We start from the raw sequence: 25,392 nt of genomic DNA on the forward strand, positions 1-25,392 counted from the left end.
GTGTACCAAAGGTGAACATGCATTGCCACTTGTAGTCTTAATTGTGTGTACTGGTCCCTAAGGGCACTGCACAGGATTCTGCCTAACAGTTTATCTTAACATGGTTGTTTTGTAGAGATTATTGCATTTTGCGTTCCCACAACATTGGTGGCTGCTGTATTTTGATTATACTCCTTTTCCTTAAATAATAAATTAATAAATATCTTATTGATACACACCGGCCTGGGTCCTAGTCCATTTTGACACAGGGTGTTTGTGGATGTTCGGTGCGAGACGGGTTGGAGGCCTACTCAAAAGAATCTGTAGTGTATTAAAAACAAAACGAGTTTTATTGTGCGCCACATCCATTGTAGGGGAAGGAGTTCCCTGGTTGGCGTGTGCCGTGTAATAAACAGTGACATGTAGGAGCAGAAATTGTACCATTATGAAGTGACTTGGACAGACCTTAAGCCTTCACACATTAAGCTCGTGTAAAATAGGCCGGTCTGAGAAGTAACTGCAACAAGCACATGTGAAAAGAAGAACCATATAAAAACAAAACATAATATATGTACCTTTGCCCGCGTTGTTCTCCCCGAAATGCCTGCTGATCATTCTCATCCAGTTGCTTATTTTCAGAGGAAATTAGCACTTAACATTGTTTCATTTTCTCAAATATTACTGCGTGAGGATTCCTTAGATTTACTTTTTGTCCATGCATGGCAGTTGCCCCATCATCCTTCAACCGCTTCACTTTTCCCCTTCTTTCTTTGCATTGAGGTTTAGCGTTTTCCCATTTCCTGTTTTTCATTTATTTTGCAAACTTCTGTTTGTTCAGCGCCATCAACACCCCAACCCGTCAGATCCACCAAACATTTGTCTCACCATCTGTTTACTTAGGGTTTGTGTCTATACCCCCCCCCCAGTGGTTTTACTTCCCCTATCCCTCCCCTCTTTCCACACCCATTTAAACTCCTTTCTCATGCGCACCCAATTGATCACCAACATAACCTTTTTGGGAATCGCTCTTCTCGTCTGTGGCACGGCTACCCCTGCTATGTTTACTGGATTTATTATTCAGTATTTAGGGTTCCATAAATTGAAAATCAAGCAGCACTACACTCGAGGGGTGGGCATACCCCCGTAATCCAGGCTTTGCAACCATACAAAGATAAATGAATATTGTACTTGGGCCACCGCAACTCTACACACACTGCTGAACACCTGTGAGTGATGGCTGAACATTGTCACTGCTTCTCCACTAACCCCAACTACTGTTGATCCAAGGTGTGCCTACACCATTCTGACTTCCTTGCCTTTTATCTTACTATTCCTCTTTAATCGCATTTTGTGTCTCTTTTTGCAAATTCAAAGCCTGGTGTGTGTTTTTCAACATTTCTGCAACCCATTCTGCATTGCGTGTCTCATTTTGCATATTCGAAGACTGGTGTGTGTTTTTCAACATTTCTGCACCCCATTCTGCATTGCGCGTCTCATTTTGCAAATTCTAAGCCTGGTGTGTGTTTTTCAACATCTCTGCACCCCATTCTGCATTGCATTTTTTGTGTCTCTTTTTGAAATTCGAAGCCTGGTTGTGTTTTTAACATCTCTGCACCCATCTCCGGTTCTAAAGTATTCCCAGTGCATCTTTTCTCTTGTTTGCCTTGGCTACTAGGCCGCCTGTTGAGTTTGCGCTCTGCCTGTGCTATGCAGCCCCTCCTCTTTCTTCCAACTATCTTCCGCCACCCCTATGGCACTCACCATCTCCTCTATCTTCAACTGCTACACTATCACCAATCCTCCCTCTCTCACAAAGTCTGGAAGATAAAAGCTTAAAAAAGACATCCTGCCCACTACCCTAGCCTACCTATCGCAGACACTGTTGTCATCGCAACTTATAGACAGATCTTTCCTGATATACTCTTTTCTGTCCCCTCGCCTGATCTATGGACTCCTCATCTCTACTCTGTCTCCTCTCACATCTTCACCCATTAATGGTGGCACTAAATGGGAAGTCCTCTTAGCAGGCTTTGCATCATCCAGGTGCATCATTAATGTCTATCACATTGGCACAATCTTGGTTTAGGGTCCTCAACCAACCCCCTCCTCTTTGAACGGCGCATGCCACCCTCATTAACTTCCTTCCCACGCCTGCTACTCCTTCCACTCTCTCTGCCCCCCCTTTCGACTGGTGTACCACGCACCTGTAAGCCTCATCGGAAAACCTTCACAGGTAGAGACCACTTGCATATAGCCACACTTAATGCTCATTCTGCCATCAAACACTCTGCCGACATCTGCCTCCTCCTTGAAGACCTTCACCTCGATATCCTTGCTGGTGGTTCAATGCCAACACAGTCCCTGATTTTGACTCCCTTCTCCCTGATGGCTATAAGATCATCTCCAAGCCTTTGCCTAACCGGGCTGGAGGTGGAGTTGCTGTGATTTTCCCTGAATGGGTCCCTTCCTCCCTCACCCAGCCTTACTCTTCCTTTGAGAGCCTGGTTTGCAAGCTGGTCATCTCTCCCACCTCCTTTATGACAATTGGCACCATCTACAGGCCACCTGGCTCTACCACCCTGTTCCTTTCTGAATGGGCCGATTTCTTCTCCTCTCTCCTCACATCCACCGCTAAACTCCCTCCTCGTGGGCGATTTCAACATCCACCTTGAATCCTCAATCACAGCATCCACTCTTCCGTGACCTCTGCATCAGGCGTTCCCTCTCCATCCCTTTTGGTCCTACCGATTCAGCTGGACGCACTCTTGATGCCTTCATCCACACTGAAGGGAAGTTTCCCACCTGTGGTGCTGTACTCTGTTCACATGAATTCAACCGGGGGGAAGGAAAGAGAGCAAGCACGAGTTGGAGTTAATTCCGCTGAAAAAGGATGATTGCACCCCTTGAGTAATGATGTCACTTGACTAGCTGCTACACTGAAAGGTAGATTCAATTATGGGTTCACTGATGCCCTCCTTCCTGCACTTTTTTGTCTCCCTACAGGGGATGAAGGTGTTCGCCCATGGTGTCTAATGCGTAGGCACGCTGGAACCAGAATTTATTTCCAAATATAGCTACGGTCCTGAACAAGATGGCCTAACTTGACCTGCCATCGAAATCGGACCACCTTTTGGGTCATGAGGGCTCACATGACCTTGTTGATATCAGTTACAATAACATAGGGACACAAAAAAGAATATATAGCCAACACTCACGCAGAGTGAGCCTTTTAAAGGCACGACGAATATGAGCTGTTTTAATTAGCCTCATTTGTGGAACACACTGATCGTACTTGGTGATTCTAATACCCAAGGGTGTATTAAACTGGAATTAGACTATCCTCCAGGTGACAAGCTGCTGCGCCAGCATTTTGAGCGGTTTCGGCAGAATCTAATAGCCAGTCCTATCGATCCATTAACAGCCAATTGGATGTGTTCTTTTCGAAAGATAAACAGTTTTTTACTTGCATGCTACAATTGTTAGAGATCAGGGAAAGACCTTCTTAGCTGTCCTTGCTAGATAGGCGTTACACAACACGCTACCTAGGGCCAAGCACTTCTGTCAGGGACAGGGAGTTCTTCCCTTAGGGCCAGCTAGCACATTGTTCCTCTATTTTACTGTGTGTTGACGTATGATTGATATGCGCACTGTAATTCATTTTTCTCCATAAGAACCGTTGTTTTGTGATAATATATCGACCTGTTTAACGGTTAGGGAAGGCAGTTGACCTCCCATAGCTTCCTCGAACCTACCAAGTTTCTACACCCCCGGGAATAAGGCATGCCCAAGGCAGGGTTCAATCCGACCTCCCTTCCAAGAACTCAATGTTTACTGGTTATATGGGAATCTGCCCAAGAGGATTTTGAGGTGAGTATTTTTCTATATATTTGTCGGGAGGACTCTGAAAAGGGCATTCTGTTTGAGGGAAATTACATTGCCAATGTAATTTACCCTAGATGCGTTAACCCACAAGCCATCACTTTCCCCAAATATACTAGAACTGGTGTCAGACTAGTAAATAATGCCAGTCCTAGAATATGTGGGGGAGGCTGATTAGGGGTCCTAAAAATGACATCGACCAATCAGCGATGTAATTTACTGCAGTAAAACAAGAGAGTCAAGCAAACTTAAAAGCATCCTGGCAAGTGGTACAGGAGCCTACCCGGATCATACGGAGTTGGCAATTTTAGTGAATAGTATGCTTCAAGAGATAAAGATTCAACAGAGAAGCAAATATCAGCCAAATAATTTTGGTGCAGCTGTTAATAACGTAATTCCTAGTACGGTTTATGTATCACAGCAAGAAATGCTGTTACTAAATAACTTCAAAGGCACAGTACATGTTTGCTTGGAGTGTGATGTATAAAAGGATTCCCCGATTAACATGCCATTGATACAATGTGGCACCCACAACGTGAAAATAAACAACAGTACTACTACTTCCCCTTCAACAAAAGTGTTCATTTGATCCAACATATTCATGAAGCAAAATAAAAGTTGAGACTTCGGAATTGCCACTATGGAAATGTGTGCAAAAAAAAAATCTTGCAGCGGTTTAACGGCTGCCAAAATGTTGCTAATGACGCATTACATTTCAGCAGAGCTCTCTTTATGAATCATTTACACAAGGGGACATTACCAAGTGCCTATTGACGCCCACAATGCCTGTAGTACAAGAGTGAATGGGTTGGTTCACTTCAATGAAATCAGATTCTTTGACCTTAATATTTCATCATAAACCGAGCAATGGTTTAACTGCCCCATTGACCATAAGCACGCATAGGGTGTTCAGTTAGGCAGAGAAACGTTTCCCGATTTCAAAATATGTTAAACCTCAATTACCAGAATGGTTAAATAGATCACTAGCAGGTGAATAATAGGGAACATATGTTAATGATAGTAGTACACTTATGTAAATAATACACCCATAAGCAGCGGTGAAAGATAAAGGGACATCCAACCTGAACTGACAATGCAGTGCTCGAACCTCTAAGCTGTCACTTAGAAAGACTCACAAAGGGAGGTCAATTAATTGAGCACGTCTAGAAACGTTGTAGTACGGAACCGGGGGCTACATTCTCAAACAAGTGTAAATAAAAAATGAGCAGAGGATGTGCTTTTTTAATTTGTGTTGAGAAATGCATAGATCTTGTTATTCTGAAACGGTACCTGCATATTTGCAGACGGCGGTGCAGCAGCGCAGAAAATATGCCGCCCAGCCCCCTTCCATACACGCCCACACAGTGGCTGGATGCGCATTAGGCCCTGAAATGGCCCATTATTGTGAAATGAATAAAACAGTAAACAGTATTTCTCTCCTTTGAAGGATAGAAATTCAAGTAGCACAGCAGTCATTTACACATCAGCCTTTTCACTTCAAAGAACATGCATGAAAGGTTTAGAAATGGACCTCGCATGCATTGCGCATTCCCATGCACCTGTTCCCAACAGGCTCCAGAGAATGTCTGACATCTGCGCATTTCGAAGCGCATCCAGTTCGTGAATTCGGAATGTGCCCTGAAATGAGCCGAAACAGTGCCTAGTTAGCAAATGCTCATCATTTTCTAACACTGCAACATACTCTTTCCCGTAGCTTTACATCTGCAGTGGATGTGATAGAAACACAATTGGCTCAGTTGAGAGGAGTGTGAATTCACACACAAAATGCATTTGGATTGTAAAGCATGGACATTTCGTAAAAACACAATGTGTCAGTGTATTATAGAACAGTGGTTTCAGTGTACGTTAGTTACCCTCCTCCGCCTGTGACGTAGCTGTACCCGCCTGTTCCCAAGCCATATCCATAACGTTCTCCTAGAAAGACGGCTTCATTGGCATCATAACAGCTGAGCAACCTCTGCAGCCTGGAGATGCTGAGAAACGAGAATTGGCCCGGTTAAGATTGACATTTAAAAAGGAAATCTCGAGCACTGGTCAAGGGTACATAAGGGAAAACAAGCACACGGTATGGAAATAGAAATGTGTGCAGTATATTCCTTTTTTGCTAAATAAAGCTGAATGGCCTTCTGGAATGTACGCACGCCGCAGGCAGAGAACATATAGTGGTACAAAAGGTGGAATCTAGCAGATGTGGAATGCACTTTAATTAGCAGATAGAGCATATGCAGTGTAAATAACACTTGGAACTCAGCAAATTGCGTACACAAGTACATGTGCAATGCTTTCAATGGTCTCAGAAGTGGACATGTAACAACATTTAGCATCACTGATAATTAACCACCTATATCACCTCCAGCACTTTTCAGGAACTAAGATCCCATCCACAATTTGGGTTGACGAAAACCAATTTGACAGTGTAGCTTCAACAATCCATTTACGTCATGACATTCAAAGCAAATGTCTTTAAGTCATCGGACCGCTCTCCCACTCTCATCTTAAGTGGGAGATTAAATGCACAAGGTGCATTTACATCACACCTCACTTGCCGCTTCCCATCCCCACCCACATGCAAACACCAAGTTGCCACTCCACTTGCAACGACTGCCAGCTCACAGATCACCAGCCACATCCCACACTCGATCACCAAAACAGACACGCAGCCTCATGTTCTTCAGTGCTCACACTGAAGTACTTCATGTGGCAGACATTACTGACCGCATCACTACTCACAACCTAGAAATACTTTCTCAGAGAGAAGGCTCACCACTACCTCTACACACATTCTGGATGGCCTCATCCCCGCAGGCTACCAACACAAGGACTACAAAGGGAACACTGGAAGAGAGGGCTCACTGTTCACAAAACCTTAAAGACAAGCACCCTGGAGTAGCACACCATACCTGAATCTCTGGAACCCCTTACTTGCAACTTTCCACTCACCCACGCTTAGATAGCTACCTGTCACCTGAACTACCATTAACCGCAAACCATTAAGGCCTTTTCTCAACAAAATCACAGACCTCCTCACAACAGCATCAGTCAGCAAGAAAGTAAAGGATTTGTTATGCAATTATCTAACACTGATTCTGAGGAATGCTTCAATGCGTTTATTCGTACAATCTTCACAGCAAGCCTTGGATACTTCCATCCATCACAGCTTTCAGCAACTGTCCTGCCTGGAACTCAGCTTCCAGCAGCCTGTCATGGAAGACTCCCGTATAGCATTCTGAACTGATCACAGTGCAAGTTAAAGCAAGCACTCCACCTAACCCCCCCCCTTTACCACTAACAACACATAAATCACAATGGGAACTACAGACACTGTTTGGCAATAATGACTAACAATACTTGTTACTCAATTAACTGTTTTGTCGTCTCATCCTGTTGAGATTTCACATTCTCACGGATCAGCTCATCACTCACGCACAACTTCTTTCCGGTTTCTATCCAAGGTGGAACAAGCTTAGTGTGACACACTCTTTCCCTCATCACTTCAAACGGTATAGACCCTGTCGATTAATGCGTGGCAAACCGTAATGCCACTAAACACTCCAGACACTGGACGCTTCCATGGTTGGCAGCAACTCTTGGCCATCCTCACTCTTTCGGTAATAACCCGATTCACTCTTCCTAACGCTCTGTTGCACTGTGGGTGATACAACACAGTTTTCTAATGAGCAATGCCACATCTCCCAAAAAGCCCTCCACATCTCTGCTAATGAACTGTACTCCATTGACTTCCCTTGGTATTTCTTCCTTGTCAAAAATTCTCTTTTAAAACTTCATTACTCTACTAGCTGATATATCATTAACATATTCCATCTCAATCCACTTCAAATACATATCTGGTACCAAAATTATATAATCCTTTCCTATGGGCCCAAAATCGTCAATGGAGAGCATTTCCCAGACCCGCCTTTGGCAAAGGTATAGGGTTCAATGGTTGAGCAGCCAATGTTGGCCCCTTACCAGACTACTCACATCCGGGACACTTCAAAAACCACTGTTCAATCACCCAGGCCATGCATGGCTAGCAATAATCATCTTTCAACCTATACTGAGAGCCCCATATCAATGTGTTTGTCCCTCAAGGAGACAGGTAATACAGCTCTACCAGCTCTGTACAACCTTCTCCCTTCAAATTGGGCCAGGAGGATAGCTCAGGATAGCTCTTGGAAGCAAGACAATGCAGAACAACAGAGGTTCGAATCCCAGTCCTGCACATAGAGCCCGATCTCTGGTAGTTTGTGCGTTATAACAAATGTATTAATCAACAATCAATTCAATCACCTACCAAAACTCCTTTAAAGCTTCGGTCATTGTTGCTTTACTCTTCCATCCTTTTGAAACTTCGACTGCACATTGTATGGATTGGTCATGCTCACTCTCCATCCCACTCCATTTTTACGATAAAACTGTTTGTCGTCAGAAAAACGTGCTCAGTCCAACTGTCCCTGATACCCTCAACTCCTGACTCCGGCCACCTCGATATACAGTCAGCCACTTTGTTTTTGCCTTGTATCACCTCAACTTCAAAGTTATGCAGCTGCAAACAAGTGACCGAAGTGGCTCTACTTCTAGACACTTTATCCAACGCCTTTTCTTTTAGTGCTGCATTCAAAGGCTTAATATACGTTCTCAATGTAAACTTACAACCCCACACATATGACATAAAATTCTCTACCAACTACAGACAGGCCAACGCCTCTTTCTCAATGAATGAATATCTTCACTCTGGTTCTTTTAATTTCCGGCAAGCAAAAGCAATCACCCGCTCAACATCACTATACTCCTAATACTACTACTCCTAGGAGAACATTTCTCCTATCCCTGTGTCGCTGGCATAAGCAGTGACAATACACTGCAGACGGGTGTCAAACTGCGCTAGATAATCAGCATTACCGATTAAATCCTTAATCTTGACAAATTCACTCATTTACATCCATCCATTAAAACTTGGCCCCCTTGTTCATAAAATTAGATATTCTCTCCACCTTATCAGAAAAGTTGCTCACAAACCTATGGGAAAACTCCACTATGTCTAGAAATTATAACCCTTCTTTGCCTGATGGCCCAGAAGCATTCCTGATGGCACTCACAGTCTTCAGCTTGGTTTTCCTACCACTCTAAACTTGTGTCTCATGTATTCTATGGATTCACTGAGGAAGACTGTTGATGTTCGTTATGCTCCCTGTTTTAGATAATTGACATTAAAACAAACTCGCTTGATCCTCTTACTCAAGCTTTCTTAGTAAAAATGGATATCTTATACGTAAAATTCGTCATCAATGACGTTTATCTACGTATGTACTAACGTCATCCTTTGTGGCAAACTACAAAAACCTACGAGTATGGGTGATTGGCTCTGAGTGAACATCTAAGTATATGATCCATACTAGTCTAAAAAAAGTGTGAATATATGATTGGTTACTTATCAGGTGGGGCAACTAAGCCCTCCCCTAAAAATTAACACTATGAACGTCACCAAATACACAATGTCTCATTGGTTTACACAACTATAGGAGCCCTAAATACGACGTCCTCTACAATTGGTTGGCACTCTAACATCCGTCAGTACTTTTCCACCTACGTCTATCAGCTTGCAGGCTGGCCATCCAGGTGCTGGTGAGCTCGCCTTAACCATTGCTTCCCACCAATTAGCATATCAATCCATCACCACCTCAATGGTCTACCGTCAATTAGGCTTTGAAGCTCTTCCTTGAGAGTGTTCTTGGCTCTGAGAAATTTAGGGAGTGAATAGCACTGTCTGCCCTTGTGCGTAGGTGTGACCATCTTGTTCGTCCAACTTCATGCTTCCATGTGACTGGAGACCATGGAATCGAGCCTTTTCGTGCATTTAATACTATTTTTTAATAAACCTCTGATGCCTTCCTTGTTATGTTCATGCCTTCTGAACAGGAGTTTTGTTCTTTCAAATGATTTGTATCCAATGTCAGTTTACTCCAGTTTGATAAGACCTTGGCTTCTTGGCTTGTCCAGCCTTGTCTGCTGAGATTCGCTCTGTAATTCAATTTGCTTTTTAACTGCGACACACTAGAAATGAGGCCTTCTTGTTACTGTCCAGCAGTGCTATATTGCGTAGTGGAAACATACATCCTTTACTTGTCCATAGGTATATATATATTGGCACTTGCCGCAATCTATTCACTAAAAGCTAGCCTCATGATAACTTTGTCTACTTGCGTTTCTTTTGCATCTGTACACGTGTAAAATGACTCAATGTCTTCATCTGTTTCTGTGGCACAAGTTTCTTCACCTTGATCCCAAGATGTCACTTATCATTGATACTTTCTTGATGCCTCATAGAATATCTGCATTCTATGGTCTCTGCATCTCTTTTATGTACGTTATTTCAGCTCTGTGTGATGTATACTGGCGATGGTTGATAACTTTACCATTCTTCCTTGCCATTTATTGGCTCTGCTTCTTCAGGGGTTTCATTCAAATGGGGATAATATTTTCTTGTATGCAGGTATGGTCTTCTCAATGGGAACCTTGCCTCCAAGAGTCTCTTTACTGTCAGTTTTTTCACTGGTACTGCACAGAGTTCATACTCTGTCCTTTGTTGGTTCAACTGTTCTGTGTATGTCACATACTCTGGTTTCCAGCATACAGATAAAAGGGGCGGAACGGTTGAAGTGGGGGTACTTGGCTCCTCCTCTATACTTGTATCAGAGGACACTGGACTTTTAACAACTTAACAACCTCAGACTTCAGGTGGATGCATTTCAACAGGGCTGGTTTCACTATAGAAAGGCTTTGCCTTTTGGCTTTGGTAATGCTTGTTATTTTCGTCAGTTCAACTTCTACATTTACTGAATACTTGTTCTTGACGTTACAAGGTTCAATATTCAAAAGATAATCAGATTTAGGCACATGCAACCACTCTTTAAGGAAGATCTTATTCCTTCCCACTTATTAACACAGAGATATGCTCCATTTCCGATCGAGAACTACAATTGTTCACACGTGACCTCTCTGTGAAAGTCTGCCTTATGGTTTCCGAGTGATTTGAACTGTGTTCCACTTCTTAATTGGAGACACGCGACCAGTCCGGTAACGTTAAACAGTTTAACAACTGGGAATTAAAAGCTTTTCTTTAGACACGAGCACTTCGACTTGTATTACAAATGCACACGATACATTTCCATTGTCAGCAGGACTCTTCACGACAAACATTTTCTACTCGCTCTTACTCTTACGCAAGTTAATATAAAGCTGGTAACAGTTACCGGCAAGGTTTTCAGAGTGAACTTGAACACAGAGCTTCACTCACCAGCTCCACGAACACTGCAGGGTTGTGGGCTGCTTCCACTTCCTTCTCCTTCCACTTCTCCTTCTGCTACCACTTTAGGCACACTTGGGACCCACACCCCTCTGCAGCATGGGTGCCTCCGGTCCGGCCTTGTCAACAGGGAGTCTCCTTCACTCCTCTGTCCCACGGCTTGCTTCTTTACATGGGCCTCGGGTTGCAGCACTATCACGGCTCTGCAATTACAGCCACTATGCGCACCTGGGAAGACGGTCAATCAGAGCACGTGTCTCTCAGTGCAGCCACAGCAAGGCAGGGTTTGTGAACACACGACCGTCTCAGAACTTGCAGGTGAAATCTGCTTGTCTTGTGCCCCGGCTTCCCTTAAGTGATCACATTTCCTCATGAACTGCCAGCCTCATACTCTTCTCCTTCTGCTACTACTGCCAGCCTTCCATCTCCTGCGTCAGCTCCTTCTATCTTCCCCTTCCTGCTGCAGCATTTAATACCTCTTAGGTAGGGCAATTGATTTCAGGTGCAATTCATTGTTCTCAATTGCCTGACACTGGTAAGAGCTGTTAGGCCTACTTGCCTGTCCTCTGCTTCTACATGCCTCTTCAGCCCTCTTCTTCGTCCAAGTCATTATGGGGTTATGGGACACGTAGTTCACTTTAGAAAAGTTAGATCCTTCCACTCCGAATATATATTAAGGGTATATTTATTTCCTTTTTTATTTTTAAAAGGGGGATTTTAGGTGTCAACCTTACTAGAAGGTGGTGTAGAGAAGGCAGCATTTCCACCATTCTTTGTAATATACCTTTGGTACCGAGGAGGGTATTTGTTTTTAGGGATACAAAAGATTTGTTATTTTGGTGTAACAGGTTTGGATGTTACAACCTTATGTTTTACCTCGTTTGTTTTAACAGGCAGCTGAGAGATATAAAAATGACAGTAAGCCCTAACCTCTTCTGGCATAGTGGTAAAAATATCCCCTTCAGAGGAAAGATATCCTGCAGAATCATCACTGATTCCCCGGTGATGATCTCCTCCCATATGACAAGGGGACAACAGCCGTTACCTGATCCTGGGGGTGGTATTATGAGGGAGGATCACATGGGAGGGGACGACTATCGGGAGAAAGCGATAACTCCACTAGAAGAGACAGTATTCTTCTGAAACCCTAACCTCTAAAATACTGATAGCATACTGTCAATCTGAGCAAATACCATACAAATTTAAAAAGCACAATAATCCTATGGACTCCAACTGCAATAAAACCTCAAGTACTGAGACGAGGAAGAGTAAAACGGAGTTAATCTGGATTAAAGGAAACACCCGAAGCTAAACGTACCGACTAGTTGTGATAGAAATCAGCTGTGCGACACATTTAAAAATGGTGTGCCTCTTCAAGTTAAAAATGAAGATGAGACGAGAGATGTAGAGGGGGCGAAGTGGGAAGCAGAACCGAAGTCAGACACCGAGAGCAGAATGTGCTGAAGGAGGCAGGCGCTTCCTACCGGAAAGGCGAGGGACCGGGAGAAATATAGCGGGTACCGCAGAAGGACCTCTAGGGAAAAGCACTGAAGAGCAGCATTTCAACCGATGGGTGAATGAGATGTCAACGGGAGAACTGTGAAAGGGTCTGCAGAGTGGGAAATGCTTTCCTGAAGCAAGGACTTCGCCGCAGCCCTACGCTATGGGTCGGAAACGCCAGCAAACACTGGTGAGTCTGCCCAGGAGTACTGGGAACCCTCAGGCGTACTGACAGGCGTACAAACAATTGGAAACTTGTTTTGAATATCAACCAAGTAATATAGAAAGACAGAATTTACACAAGTCTCCATATACAAGATGTTTGTGTAAGGGGAAATCTGGAGGCAAGATATGTACAACTTTTCATATATGAAATGTCAATATGGGGGAAGTTCGAAGATGTAATACTTGGAGCAAATAAAGTTTAAACCGTGAAAAAGTACAACTGTGTTATAAAGAGAAAGAGAACGGAAAGATAAAGAAAAGGTTGTAAGACGACCTGGTGAAAGAAGTACATAATGAGCCTTTCTGGTAAATATACCTGGCAGGAGAGTATATCAGGGGAGCTAAAAAGCTCAGAGGGGGATTCCAGGCAGGGGAGTACACCAGGTTATTCATCCAGAGTATGTGAAAGGAAACGACATTGTGAAAAGGTTCCCGGCAGGAGAGTATACCAGGAGACCATCTTTTAGAAATTATTGTGTAGAAGAGATACTTTTGGCATCTTTAAAATACCATTGCTTGGATTCCAAGATGGCCGCTCGTAGTGGGTAGTCGCGCCCACGGAGCTCCCGAGCTCGAACGTATGAGGAGGCCCACTATCCAGCGTTTGTGGCGACTAGAAGCTCGATTAGTGGCGTTTGTGAACCCCTGAGGTGTCAGAGCACCGACGGAGATTGGATTGGTGGAAGACGCAGCCATTTCGCGGCAAGCAGAGTTTCGCCCACGAGTTGGTGGTGCAACTGGAGGCGACCTGGGAGGAGTTGTGCCGGCCTCGGGAGTGTTGATCGGGGCCATGTCGTGAGGGCGGGCGGAGTGGATAACCCGCCGCCCCGGAGTAGAGCGGAGTGCCGGGTGAGCGAGGCCGGCTCAATCCTTGAGGTCCGGGGAAAGGAGGGAGCCAGGCCTGGAGCACTGCTGAGGGGAGGATACCAGCGGAGCGGGGCCGTGTTGAGAGGGCGGGCGGAGTGGATATCCCGCCGCCCCCGAGTAGAGCGGATTGGCGGGTGAGCGAGGCCGGCTCAATCCCAGAGGTCTGGTGAAAGCAGGGAGCCCGGCCAGCTTCATTGCTGAAGGGAGAAGACCAGCGGAGTGGGGGTGGGAGTCCTGGGTGGTGCTCCCGCGTCCCGACCCACCGGAGCAGGAAGAATCGGTGAGCCCCTGTTGGCACAGGGTGAGCCGGGAAGAGCAGCGGCAGGACGAGGTGCGTGGCCCCCGTGCGGGGGAAAGGAGGCTGACCTCGGCCGTCCTCCGGAGTGGGAGTACGTCGGTGGGGCCGGCTCGAGCTGACTTTGGGGCCTGACCTGCCGAACTGAGGGAGGCCGAGAGCACGGTGGTGGACCACGGAGCACAGCAGCAATCAGGAGGAGCTGAGTTGGAGCCCAGTGCAGCAGGAGCAGGAGGGGGGCTAGCACGGTGCTGAGGGCTGGCCCGGGGGGAACCTTACCCCGGGCCGGGACAGAGGAGGAGGAGGCGGTGGAGTAGTGCTCGGCCACAACATCGGAGCCGCACTCGGGCGGAGGCAGGAGGCAACGAGGAATAACGGAGCTCGCCCCGCGGCTCTGGGAGGAGAGATCTACCTCAGTCAGGAGGTTTCTTTAACTGGGGGCATCCCCCTGAGAAGCTTTGGGAGGACGCTTCGAGAGGTGGGTCCTGGGGAGGGTGCTTCAGCCCCGGATCCCGCTGGCCTTTCCATCATTGGGTTGCTCCTGGCGAGGGGAGTCCTGCTCTGACCGGGAACAGGCTGCAGCCGCATAGAGGTGAACTGGACCAATTTGCTGCCCGGGGGGGAGCAGGGTTTGGTGGCAATTGACTTGGGTAGAGGGTCTGAAGAGTGAAGAGGGCTTTGGAAAGGACTGGTACTGGTATCTGGCAGGTGGAGGTGTGGTGGAGCCGACGGGTTCCCATTTGGAGATGGCTTCGAAACCCAAGGTGAAAAGTGGGAGGGGTCAGGCAACCCAGGGGGAAGTCTCAGGCACTCTTCCCCTCCCTGTGGCCGGGGCAAGACGCGAGAGACCTGGCTAAGTCGGCAGGGGCAAGTGAGACAGGGGAGCTTGCATCGTTGACAGAGGGGAGCACAGCTGGGATGTCACGGGCTGAACTGAAGGGTGAAATGCAGGCCCTGCACTCTAGCATGTCCAAGACGTCCCAGGACCAATTTTAACTTCTTCGAGCGGACCTGAATGCGGCGATGGGAGAAATTAAACAGGAGCTGCGGCAGTAGGGCGAGAGAACGGACCTGCTAGAGAGAGGGTTACAAGAGCTGGACAAGGAGGTAGCAGCGAGTAGCGAAGCAATAGAGCGTTTGGATGTAGCCACTCGCAACCTGGAAACCCAGGTTGAAGACATGGAGAACAGATCCCGGCGGGTGAACATACGAATTAAAATGCTTCCAGAGTCGGTCCAGGATAAGGACCTCAGGAGAACCGCTCAATTGATATTTGCAGAAATCCTGGGGTCCTCAGCCCCAGAGGAGATTGAGTTGGATCGCATACATAGAGTGGGCAGAGGGGGGCTGGGGCCTCAGGCCAAACCCCGGGATGTCCTGGTGGCGTTTGCCAGATACGCCCAAAAGGAAGAAATACTTCGAGAGGCGAGGAAGCAGGAACCTATAAAATATCAGGAGCATCGCATAGCGCTATTCCAGGACCTGGCAGCAAGTACTTTGGTGAAAAGGAAGCTGATGGCCCCGGTCATCAAGGCGTTGAACGAGAAAGGGATTAAATATAGATGGACATTTCCCTTTGGATTGGTGTTTGAGTGGGGAGGGACTCAGAAGCGAATCACCTCCGTCCAGGAAGGCGCTGGCTTGTTGGGCTTGGATGTTGATGAAATCCCTGTGAGTTTTGGGAGGCCAGCTGTGGCTGTTACCCCAGAAGCGACGCCATGGATGTGGTCTACGGTGGGGGAGAAGAGAAGGAGGGTTAGGCAAGGGGGCAAATCGTGGGCTGGGGGAAGTCCGGGTGACACCGGGGAGGGGAGTCATGTAGCACAGGGAGGGTTCCAAATATAGAATTGGACTGAGGATGGTGGGCCACCAAAAGGAGATACTGGGCGGGAGGGAGAACCCATCTGTGAATCGGAAAGGGTGAGTTTACCCGAGGAGAGAGGATGGGGGAGGCGGGAAGGGCATGCTCTTCGGGAGGGGGAAGAGGGGGAGAGGGGAGGGGGAGGTTAGGGGGTAGGGGCAGTTGGGCACCGAGAGGGTGCTCAGTTGGGAGGGAGGGAGGAGGAATGGGAGTGGCTCCACCCTAAATTGGGGTTGCAGGGTGGGGGGAATGGGGGAGGGATCCCCTGGGGAACGGTCGTAGGGTCTGGTTGGTTAACTCAAGCAAGCTGGGGTGCGGGCAGAGGGTAATGGAGAAGTGGGGCCCCACCATACCCCCCTGAGGGGTGTGGAAAGGAGGCAGAATGGATCAGGTTTACGGGGCAGGGGTCAGCGAAGAGGAGCTTCTAGTCTATTACCCCAACCTAACACACAATGTTACGGGGTTGAACTCCCCTCTAAAGAGGACGAAGCTGGAACAATTTACTAGGTCCCATAAGCCAGATGTCCTAGCTCTACAGGAGACCCATTTGCTGCGGAGGGACCGGCATCGCGTACGACTAAGGGGCTTCTCACAGATACTGTTCGCTTCGGGCCCTACTAAGAAGGGGGGAGTGGCCTTAGCGTTTGGATGGGGGTTGGATTTCCGAGTGTCTGATGTCCTCCGAGACAGGAGCGGGAGATATATTGTGGTTCGGGGAGAGCACATGGGTACGCCCTACACTATGGCCTCGGTATATGGCCCAAATGTGGGCCAGGATCAATTCTTGCGGGAGGTAGTAGGCATCCTACAGGATTTCGAGAGGGGACAAGTGATTTTGATGGGGGATTTGAACATAGCATGGGACAAGGGGAGAGACCGCAGGCAGCCCGCAGGGGGTGGAGGGGGGGCGGTAGCCTCATTTCAACTGAAAGATCGGTGGGAGGAGGAGGGTCTGCGGGATGTGTGGAGGGCACTGAGGGGGGTGAGGAAGGATTCACTTTTCTGTCGGATGTTCATAGAACCCAATGAAGAATAGACTATATTTGGGCATCGGCAAGCCTAATTGGAGGGGTGGACTCGGTCGAGGTGGGCCCTATGGGGATAGCGGACCACAAGGTGGTCTGGATGGAGCTTCGATTGGGGAGGCGCAGGCCTGGGGTTGGAAATTTCCCGAGGCTCTCTTGAGAGATCAGGTAGCGCGGGAGGAGATAGGCAGTAAGTTGCAAGACTTCTTCGAACGGAATAACAATGTAGACACGAGCCTTGAGGTTAGATGGGACGCGTTTAAAGCCACCCTGAGGGGAGAATTGATTGCTTTACAGGCAAAAATAAATAAACTGCTATGAGAGCTCGAGGCGCAGCTGGAAGGGGAGGGGGAGGCCACCAGGGTACGTTTGGGGGAGAATCCCACTTGAAGAGTGTATAGGGAGTATCGGGCGGCAGAGGGTCAACTGAGGGTCCTCAGGACAAAGAAGGCAGAGGGGGCTTTGCTTAGGGTACGACAAAGGTTTTATGCGAAGGCCAACAAGGCTGACTTGCTCCTGGCACGCCTAGTCAGAGATGACAGGGAACGCAACACTATTCTGGCTATGAGGGGGAAGGAGGGCGGAAGACTCACCCGGCTAGACGAGATCAAGGGGAGGTTGGCTGAGTTCTATGAAGAACTGTACACTTCTCAAAATCCCGGTTCTGAGCCTCAGAGGGAGTTTCTTGAGGCCCTTCCCCTCCCATGCCTGGCTCGGGACGAGGAGAGAGTTAAATAGAGTCATTACGGAGGATGAGGGCCGGGCTACTATAGCAGCTCTCCCCCGTGGTAAACCGCCCCCCCCCCCCCCCCGAGTCCGGATGGCTATCCCATCTCCTTTTATAAACTCTACTCGCATTTGTTAGTCCCTTACCTGACGTAATTATTCAATTCATTCAGGCTTAGAGGCAGCATTACCCCCTCGATAGAGGAGACAAAATTAACGCTCGTGCACAAGGCGAGCAAGGACCCAGAGGAGTGCACTTCCTATCGACCCATTGCCCTCATAAACACGCAGGCGAAGATTTATACTAAAATATTGGCTAGGCGGCTAGAAAAGTTCTTACCTTCGCTGATTCATCAGGACCAGACAGGCTTTGTGGCAGGGAGGCAGACGGCTGATAATGTCAGACGGGTGGCACATGTGGTCGAGAAAGCGAGGAAGACTTCCACTCCGGCGATCTTACTAGCGGTCGACGCTGAGAAAGCGTTCGATAGGGTTGAGTGGTCTTTCTTGTTCCGAGTCATGGAAAGGATGGGTCTAGGGTCAGAGTACATTCACATGGTGGAGGTAAATTATAAGAACCCCAGTGCGCGGATCTTGGTTAATGGAGAACTATCAAACCCAATTAGCCTTAGGAGAGGGATGAAACAGGGGTGTCCCTTGTCCCCCCTGCTTTATGCTATATACTTGGAACCCCTTGAACTGGCTATAAGGAAGATGGACGAAATCCGGGGTGTAACGTTTGGGGGGAGTCAGCACAAGGTGGCCGCATTTGCGGACGACATGCTGCTCATGTTGACGCAACCGAAGGAGTCCATTAGGGCGAGTATGGAACTGTTGACTAAATTTGGGGAAGTTTCGGGCTTGCGGGTTAACTGGCAGAAATCCGAACTGTTGAGCCTCTCCTTGGAGGAGAACGAGGCGAGGGAATTGGAAGCTTTCTCCCCGTTTAAATGGAGCCCGGGCGGGATACATTATTTGGGGATCCGGATAACCCCCTCCCTGGGAGGCTGGTAAGGCGCGAGTTACCCACCCATGTTAGAGGTAATTAAGAGGGATTTAAGGAGGTGGAAGGCCCTTAAGATCTCCTGGTTGGGGACGGGGGAGGTTATTAAAATGGTCATTCTGCCCCGCACTCTTTATCTATTTCAGGCAATCCCGTTGTCTCTCCCAGGAGGCTTCTTTAAGGAACTGAATCGGGTGGTCAAAGAGTTTGTGTGGGGAAGCAGGAAACCTTGTTTGTCATGGCGCCTGTTGGTGGCTTCCAGGGGGTGAGGGGGCTTGGGTCTTCCCGATTTTGAGCGTTACCATGAGGCTGCACTCCTACGAGTTATTAGGGAGTGGTTTGCAAAGGATTACGAGAAGCATTGGATAAAAATGGACCGAGCGGTCGCCCGTCATCACTTGAGGGAGGTCTTATGGCTTCCCCGGAGATTAAGGCCCCACATATTTATCTGAGTGACATCACAAAGGCGATGGTGGTCACTTGGGACAGGGCTGTCGAGAAACGTTCCCTGTTCACACCTATTTTCGACAATGGGGATTTTTCGCCGGGGCATGGAGAGGGGAGCATTCAGAGCATAGGAGGAAGGGGGATGCAGGGTGTTGAGAGATATGTTCCACGACCGAGAGGTGAAAACCTTTGAGGAATGCAAGCAGGAATTCGGGGTTGGGGAGGACGAAAGGCATAGGTACTTCCAAATAAGGCATTGGGTTTTATCAGTGGAGGTTAAGAAGGCCTCTACACGCGGGTTGACGCTCCTCGAACGGTTCCTCCTGACCCATGACGGCTCTAGAGGGCTCATTTCAGATTTATATAAACTTTTAGAGAACTCAGGCCCGAGGGTCACTTGGCCATATATGAGGTCGTGGGAGCAGCAAGGGGGGACAGCGATGGATAGGGAGGACTGGGAGAAGCTGTGGAGGATCATTCCGAAAGTAGCTAAGGCGGCCCAACTGCGAGAAGCTTGGTATAAGTATATCTTTGGCTGGCACTATACCCTGGCCCGGTTGCATACAATGTACCCGGCAACATCAGGGAACTGCTGGAGAGGCTGTGGGGAGGTGGGCACGGCCTCGCATACATGTGGGATTGTCCGCGTATCAGACCCTTCTGGAGCAACATTGTTCGTGCTCAATCTCAGGCTTTAGACCAAGGAGGAATGCAGTCCCCGTGGGAGATCTTGCTGGGGAAGGGAAGGGTCCGGGGGGGGGAGAGGAGGCCCTAAGGCGAAAGCGCTCTCTATCTTGGCAGCCATGGGTCTGATTGCACAAGCATGGAAGAGCCCAACGATCCCCACGGAGCAGGACTGGCTAAGGAAAATGTGGGATATTGTTGCGCTGGAATGGGCCACATATGCGGCGGATGGGAACCTGGGGGGTTTTGCAGCGGATTGGGGGGAGACATTGGACTACTTGAGGGGTGACTTCAGGGAGCAATGGTGCCCCCAAAGATTAAAACTGTTGAATTTTCATGGCTGAGACGTTGCGAGGAGTTGTTGGTACTGTGAGCTTTGTCGACACTGCGACTGTCGTTGGAGGGGGGCGGGAGGTGGGAGAGGCTGGGGAGTTGTTTGTTTTTCTATTGAAATGGTTCTGTCTTTCTCGTTGAAACTAATATACAGATGTTTAAAAAAAAAAAAACACTATTGCTTGGAAAAGACCCATTTTCATCATTAAGAAAGTGTTGTGTAAATGATCTCTACTGCTCTTAAGGAGCCATTTCTTGGTAAACACATTTTTCTCATCATCCTTAGGAAAGTGCTAAAAAACATTACTTAAGTTGTTGTGTAGAAGAGATACTTTTGCCATCCTTTAGAACACCATTGCTTGGAAAAGACACTTTTCATCACCCTTAAAGTATTATGTGAAACAGACATTTCTACTACTCTTGAAGAATCATTGTTTGAACAGAACATTTTCAATATTCTACCTGAGACAGTTCAGGGGAAGGAAGGATTGTTTTGTTAGGATTACATAATTTGTTTTTGCATACTTTCTGCTGAATCTAAAGCAGAGGCCTTTTGTTGTTCATTTTTAGTGTTAGAGTCAGATACATTTTGGACACAAGACAGTTTACCTAATTTTAACAAGTAGACACAGACTGATCTTTAGTTTTGATTTCCTAGGCAGGGAAACACTCTTTAGGATAGGGACAGTGGCCTTTATCCAACCCCTTTTATTTTAATGAAATGTCTAATGTTGAACATATTACAAATTTGTGTATGCCTCTCATTTCTGACCTCTCACAGCTTGCAGAGAACAGTCATGCAGAGGTTGGCCTTCTAATTATCCAACATAGACAAACACGTCCAGATGGGCCACAAAAGATCCCAGCATTGCTCAGTAACCTGCAGAGTATCCAAAGGCTCCATCCGTCCTCTGTCATCTTTAGCCTCTACATAGAACATTTGAGGGCGTGGGGGACTGCTTGCCAACACCACGATCTAGTTGAACCAATCATTTACCTCTCCATAACCTTCTTTACAATGGATTAGTCCTTGATTACACATGAAAAACATGACATACCTGTAATCGTCTTTCTGATGCCGATATCTGCTTAGTCACATGCTTTGCATAGGCCGACACTAGTGGTTGGTGCAAAGTATTACATGACTTGTATTCGAAAGCAAAAAAGGGACATCGCGACTGGTGAAAGTTCCGGCACAAAAGTGTTGAAAAAAAAAAGTTTCACTTTTTTATGGGCCCCCCTAAAACTGTTTTTTTTAACACCTATTTAACTATACCGAATTAAAATAAAACCTTTACTATTAAAAAATTTAAAAAAATCGAAACTTTTGTGTCGAAACTTTTACCTGTCGGAACTATTTTTTCGGAACTTTGCCTGGACACCACTATCCATAATGTGAAGTGTACTGTACCCATGGTCTTTCATGCATAAAGGTCCTCAGATTGTTTTGTTTCAGCACCGAGGATCCATGAGGTGTGTCTTCAAGTACAAGAAAAGTGCAGAAGGTCTAAGTTGTCTTCTACTACAAACGAGGGGAGGCAGTGTGGGGGCATGTCAATCTAAACCGATACAACCATCAGAAAGACGATTACAGGTATGTAATGTTTGTTTTCTGAGAATTGTGATCTGCTTAGAATCACATGCTTTGCATAGACTACCGAGCAGTACCACGAGAAAGAGGTGGGTTGTTAGAAGGGGCCGAGGCAAAAAGATGTCTTGGTATAGCCTGTCCTACCTGAGTCTCGCTACTAATTTGTGTGTTCAAACAGTAATGTTGGGTGAATGTGTGAAGAGAGCTCCATGTTGCTGCCCTACAGATTGCCTCTAAGGGCACATTTACAACGAAGGCTAATGTGGCACCAGTACCATGTGTAGTAAGTAGTGTGTACTTTAAGGGTAAACGTTAGTTCTTTGTTACATAACCTGTAGCACTGCTGTATGCATTTTACAATCCATTTAGAAATGGCTACATTGGAGAAAGGAAGGATCCCCTTCTCTCTCTGAAGCGAAGGAAACACATAGCTCTCAACTCACCCGCTTTTGGCGGGTATTACCCGCCTTGAAAGCAGTGGAATCACCCGCCAAGTCCCTCATACGTCCATTCACTTCTATGGGCCTCTCACCCGCCAAAAAGAAAATCGGGTGTTTTCACCCGCCTTGCTGACAAAAAAGGTTGAGAGCTATGCAAATAACTGGTCTTTCTTCCTGACTGGTTTCATTTTATTGAGACATGACAACTCTCCTAACTTCTAGCGTATGTAGAGCACTCTCCCCAGAGTTCTGCAGGTCTTAAAAATGCCAGTAGTTCAATAAATCAGTTGATGAGGAATCCAGAACTGAACTTCGCTGGAAAGCGTGGGTGTGTTCTTAGGACCACTTTGTTCTTGTGTATAATTAAAAAAGGCTGACACTGATAATGCTTAGAGCACACTTACCCTTCTTATAGAGGTGATGGCTATAACAAACGCAGTATTATAAATGAGATCCCGGAGGCTTGCTTTATGCATATCACGGTTCTGATGGGCGTGAATCAGCTTTCTGTGTCCCTTCGCACCGAAAGAGGAAGAAACAAGCGTTTCATACACTCTGTTCTATGTTATCTCCCTTCTATCAACGCTGGAGATTAACATGGAGAAGCGTGGCGCAGAGACGTGCCGGATTATGCTGTGTTCCATGACAATTCTACGTTCTTGGTAGCGGTCACGTGACAGAAAAACGTGTGTTGGCTGCCGCAATACTCTACACAGTGCTTCTGTATAAAGCGTTCTTTTATGCACAGAACGCTGCTTCCGATTAAAGGCAAGTATTTGTGTTGCCTTCAAGCTTCTATTTACAGCTTTGTCCCCAACTTTCCTTCGTCTCCTGATTTGGCTTATCCGTTGTCCACCCGGTGTAACGTCACTTTTTGCTATGTGTCAGAAAATCCTATCCTGCTGACTGAGCATGCGCATGCATGCTCAGTCATTACTTAACAGATAGGATTTTTTGACACCATGAATGTGGTGTGTCTGTCTTTTTGGGGACCCAGGGGTGCAGTTCATTAAACTTTATGTGAGCTAGGCTGACTGAAATAAAAGAACAAAGAAGTTGTTTCACGAGCGACTTCAAAAGGGACAGAAAGAGCACAAACCCAGCGGACGGAAAGAACAAGCACCCAGCAGACACTATGCGTTTTTATTCTATAAACTCCCAGGATTGCAATAATCACTAAATGCGGTGCCATTGTAACCCCCCTCCCCCACACGGAATGTTTTCAAGGTTGCACGTTATTGTACATTTCCTTTCACAGCACACATTGCCTGGGTCTGCCTCCTGCTGCACTGGCTAATGTGCACGCTGGTGGGAGCGGACTGGGATCTTTAGTTTAGAGAGCTGACACGGGATAGAGGGAGGGGGCTCAGGCGGGTAAAGACACGAGAGGGGGGCTTTAGATGTGATCACACCATGTCTCGAGTAATTGGAGTCTGCCATCTGCATATAGAAAGAGCGACTGTCCACTGCCTGATGTCTACAAAGGTGAAGTCATCAAATAATCCACTTCAATATGTTCACAACACTATTGGGTCATGCTTCTTGAGAGCCATTGCAGGGGTGTGTGGCAATAGAAAGGGACACAAGAAACAGAGCGCACAGTATTTTCATTTACAACAAAAGATGCATTCATCATGGGACCTTAAAGAAGTGCTCGATATTTATGCAGCAAAGATGTTCTATGTTTGCTCAAACGTGACATGGACAGTGGCAGAGATTGAGTGACAGTGGGACAAAGGGAGCTGTTAGAGGTGTCATCTTGCAGGGGCTGGAGGAAAGGGGTGGTAGCTGGCAGGGGGTTAGAGGTGGTAGTGGGCAGATGGTGGGAGGAGAGGTGGTAGTGGGCAGAGGGTTAGAGGTGGTAGTGGGCAGGTGGTGGGGGAGAGAGGTGGTAGTGGGCAGAGGGTTAGATGCGATAGTGAGCAGGTGGTGGGAGGAGAGTGATGGTAGTGGGCAGATGGTGGGAGGAGAGAGGTGGTAGTGGGCAGGGGGTTAGAGGTGTTAGTGGGCAGGGGGTGGGAGGAGAGAGGTGGTAGTAGGCAGGGTGTGGAGGAGAGAGGTGGCATCTTGCAGGGGGTGGAGGGGGTTTAGAGGTGGTAGTGGGCAGATGGTGGGAGAAGAGAGGTGGTATGGTGGCCGGAGAGAGGTGGCAGGGGGTGGAGGAGAAAGGTGGTAGTTGGGAGGGGTGGGAGGAGAGGTGGTAGCTGGCGAGAGCTTTGGCGCGGAGGCCAGTTCGATGCAACCATTTTTTTTTTTTTTTCGGTGCACCCATTTTCTCTTATTTTGTTTTTTAATCAGACTGTTCCATCATGACAGGTAAATATGTAATTTTGCTGCCCCAGGAACAAGGGCAGTTTGGTCTTGTGGTTAAGTTCCAAGCCTCGCAATCTTGCAGGCCATGGTTCGTGGCTGAGCTAAACCTTTCTTTATTTTCACTGCAAAATAAAAATAATGGGATATTTTAAAACTACAATAAAATAAAAAGCTTTAGCTCAGCCCCGAACCATGGCCTGCAAGATTGTGAGGCTTGGAACTTAACCACAAGGCCCAAGTGCCCTTGTGCATGGGGCAGCAATATTACATATTTAACCATCATGATGCAACAGTCTGATAAAAAAAAAATTATAAGAGAAATATAAGCAGAAATGGTACACCCTCTTTTGGCGTTGCTGTTTACATCAACCCAAAGCCACAATTCTTTTCAAATGCAACATTTCCTGCCAACGTGGTGCATTTGAAAAAAATTAGTCTTTGGAATTTGGCGTGAGGGAATTTAGACGTTGGCTGCAATGTCAGCCACGTCCAAACGTCCCTTGCGCCATATCGGCAGTGCCAGAAAGGCTCCCGTGCCAAAATGGGCACGCCGAACTGGCTGCGCCAAACCGGCCAGCAGCGAAAAGGCTGCACCAAAAGGAGGTGTACCGCTGACAGGCTGCTAGCTTTCCGAAAGGACCCTCGCCCCTGTACAGCCCGTAGGGACATGTGGCATTCAAAGGATGCTGAACAAGTAATGTTGCCCCGTTAAACTTTAATGCCTGTCTCTAGGTGGTAACTGGCTGCTGAGCAGCTGACTGTATAATATTAGTAAAGTGAATCTTTGCTGCTTTAAAATAAATGTCACATTTATTTATTATTACAAATGCTCTACCCTCCAATGAGGACGTCCAAACCAGGTCAGCAAACAGTCAAGGGGAGGTTTCAGGTACCTCA

General features: G+C 47.2%; 1 protein-coding gene across 1 annotated transcript in view; it reads right to left on the reverse strand.

Annotated features, from left to right (window-relative positions):
• The window catches only part of B3GLCT (beta 3-glucosyltransferase), a 1,424,518-nt gene that overhangs the window by 192,575 nt on the left and 1,206,551 nt on the right, over window positions 1-25,392 (reverse strand). The window contains exon 13 of the mRNA XM_069639745.1: window positions 5,733-5,852. Coding sequence (XP_069495846.1) covers window positions 5,733-5,852 — 120 coding nt within the window. The remainder of the gene's footprint in view (window positions 1-5,732; window positions 5,853-25,392) is intronic.

The sequence above is a fragment of the Ambystoma mexicanum genome, chromosome 7q, assembly GCF_040938575.1.
Source record: "Ambystoma mexicanum isolate Mex_15411 chromosome 7q, UKY_AmexF1_1, whole genome shotgun sequence".
NCBI classification, from domain to species: domain Eukaryota; kingdom Metazoa; phylum Chordata; class Amphibia; order Caudata; family Ambystomatidae; genus Ambystoma; species Ambystoma mexicanum.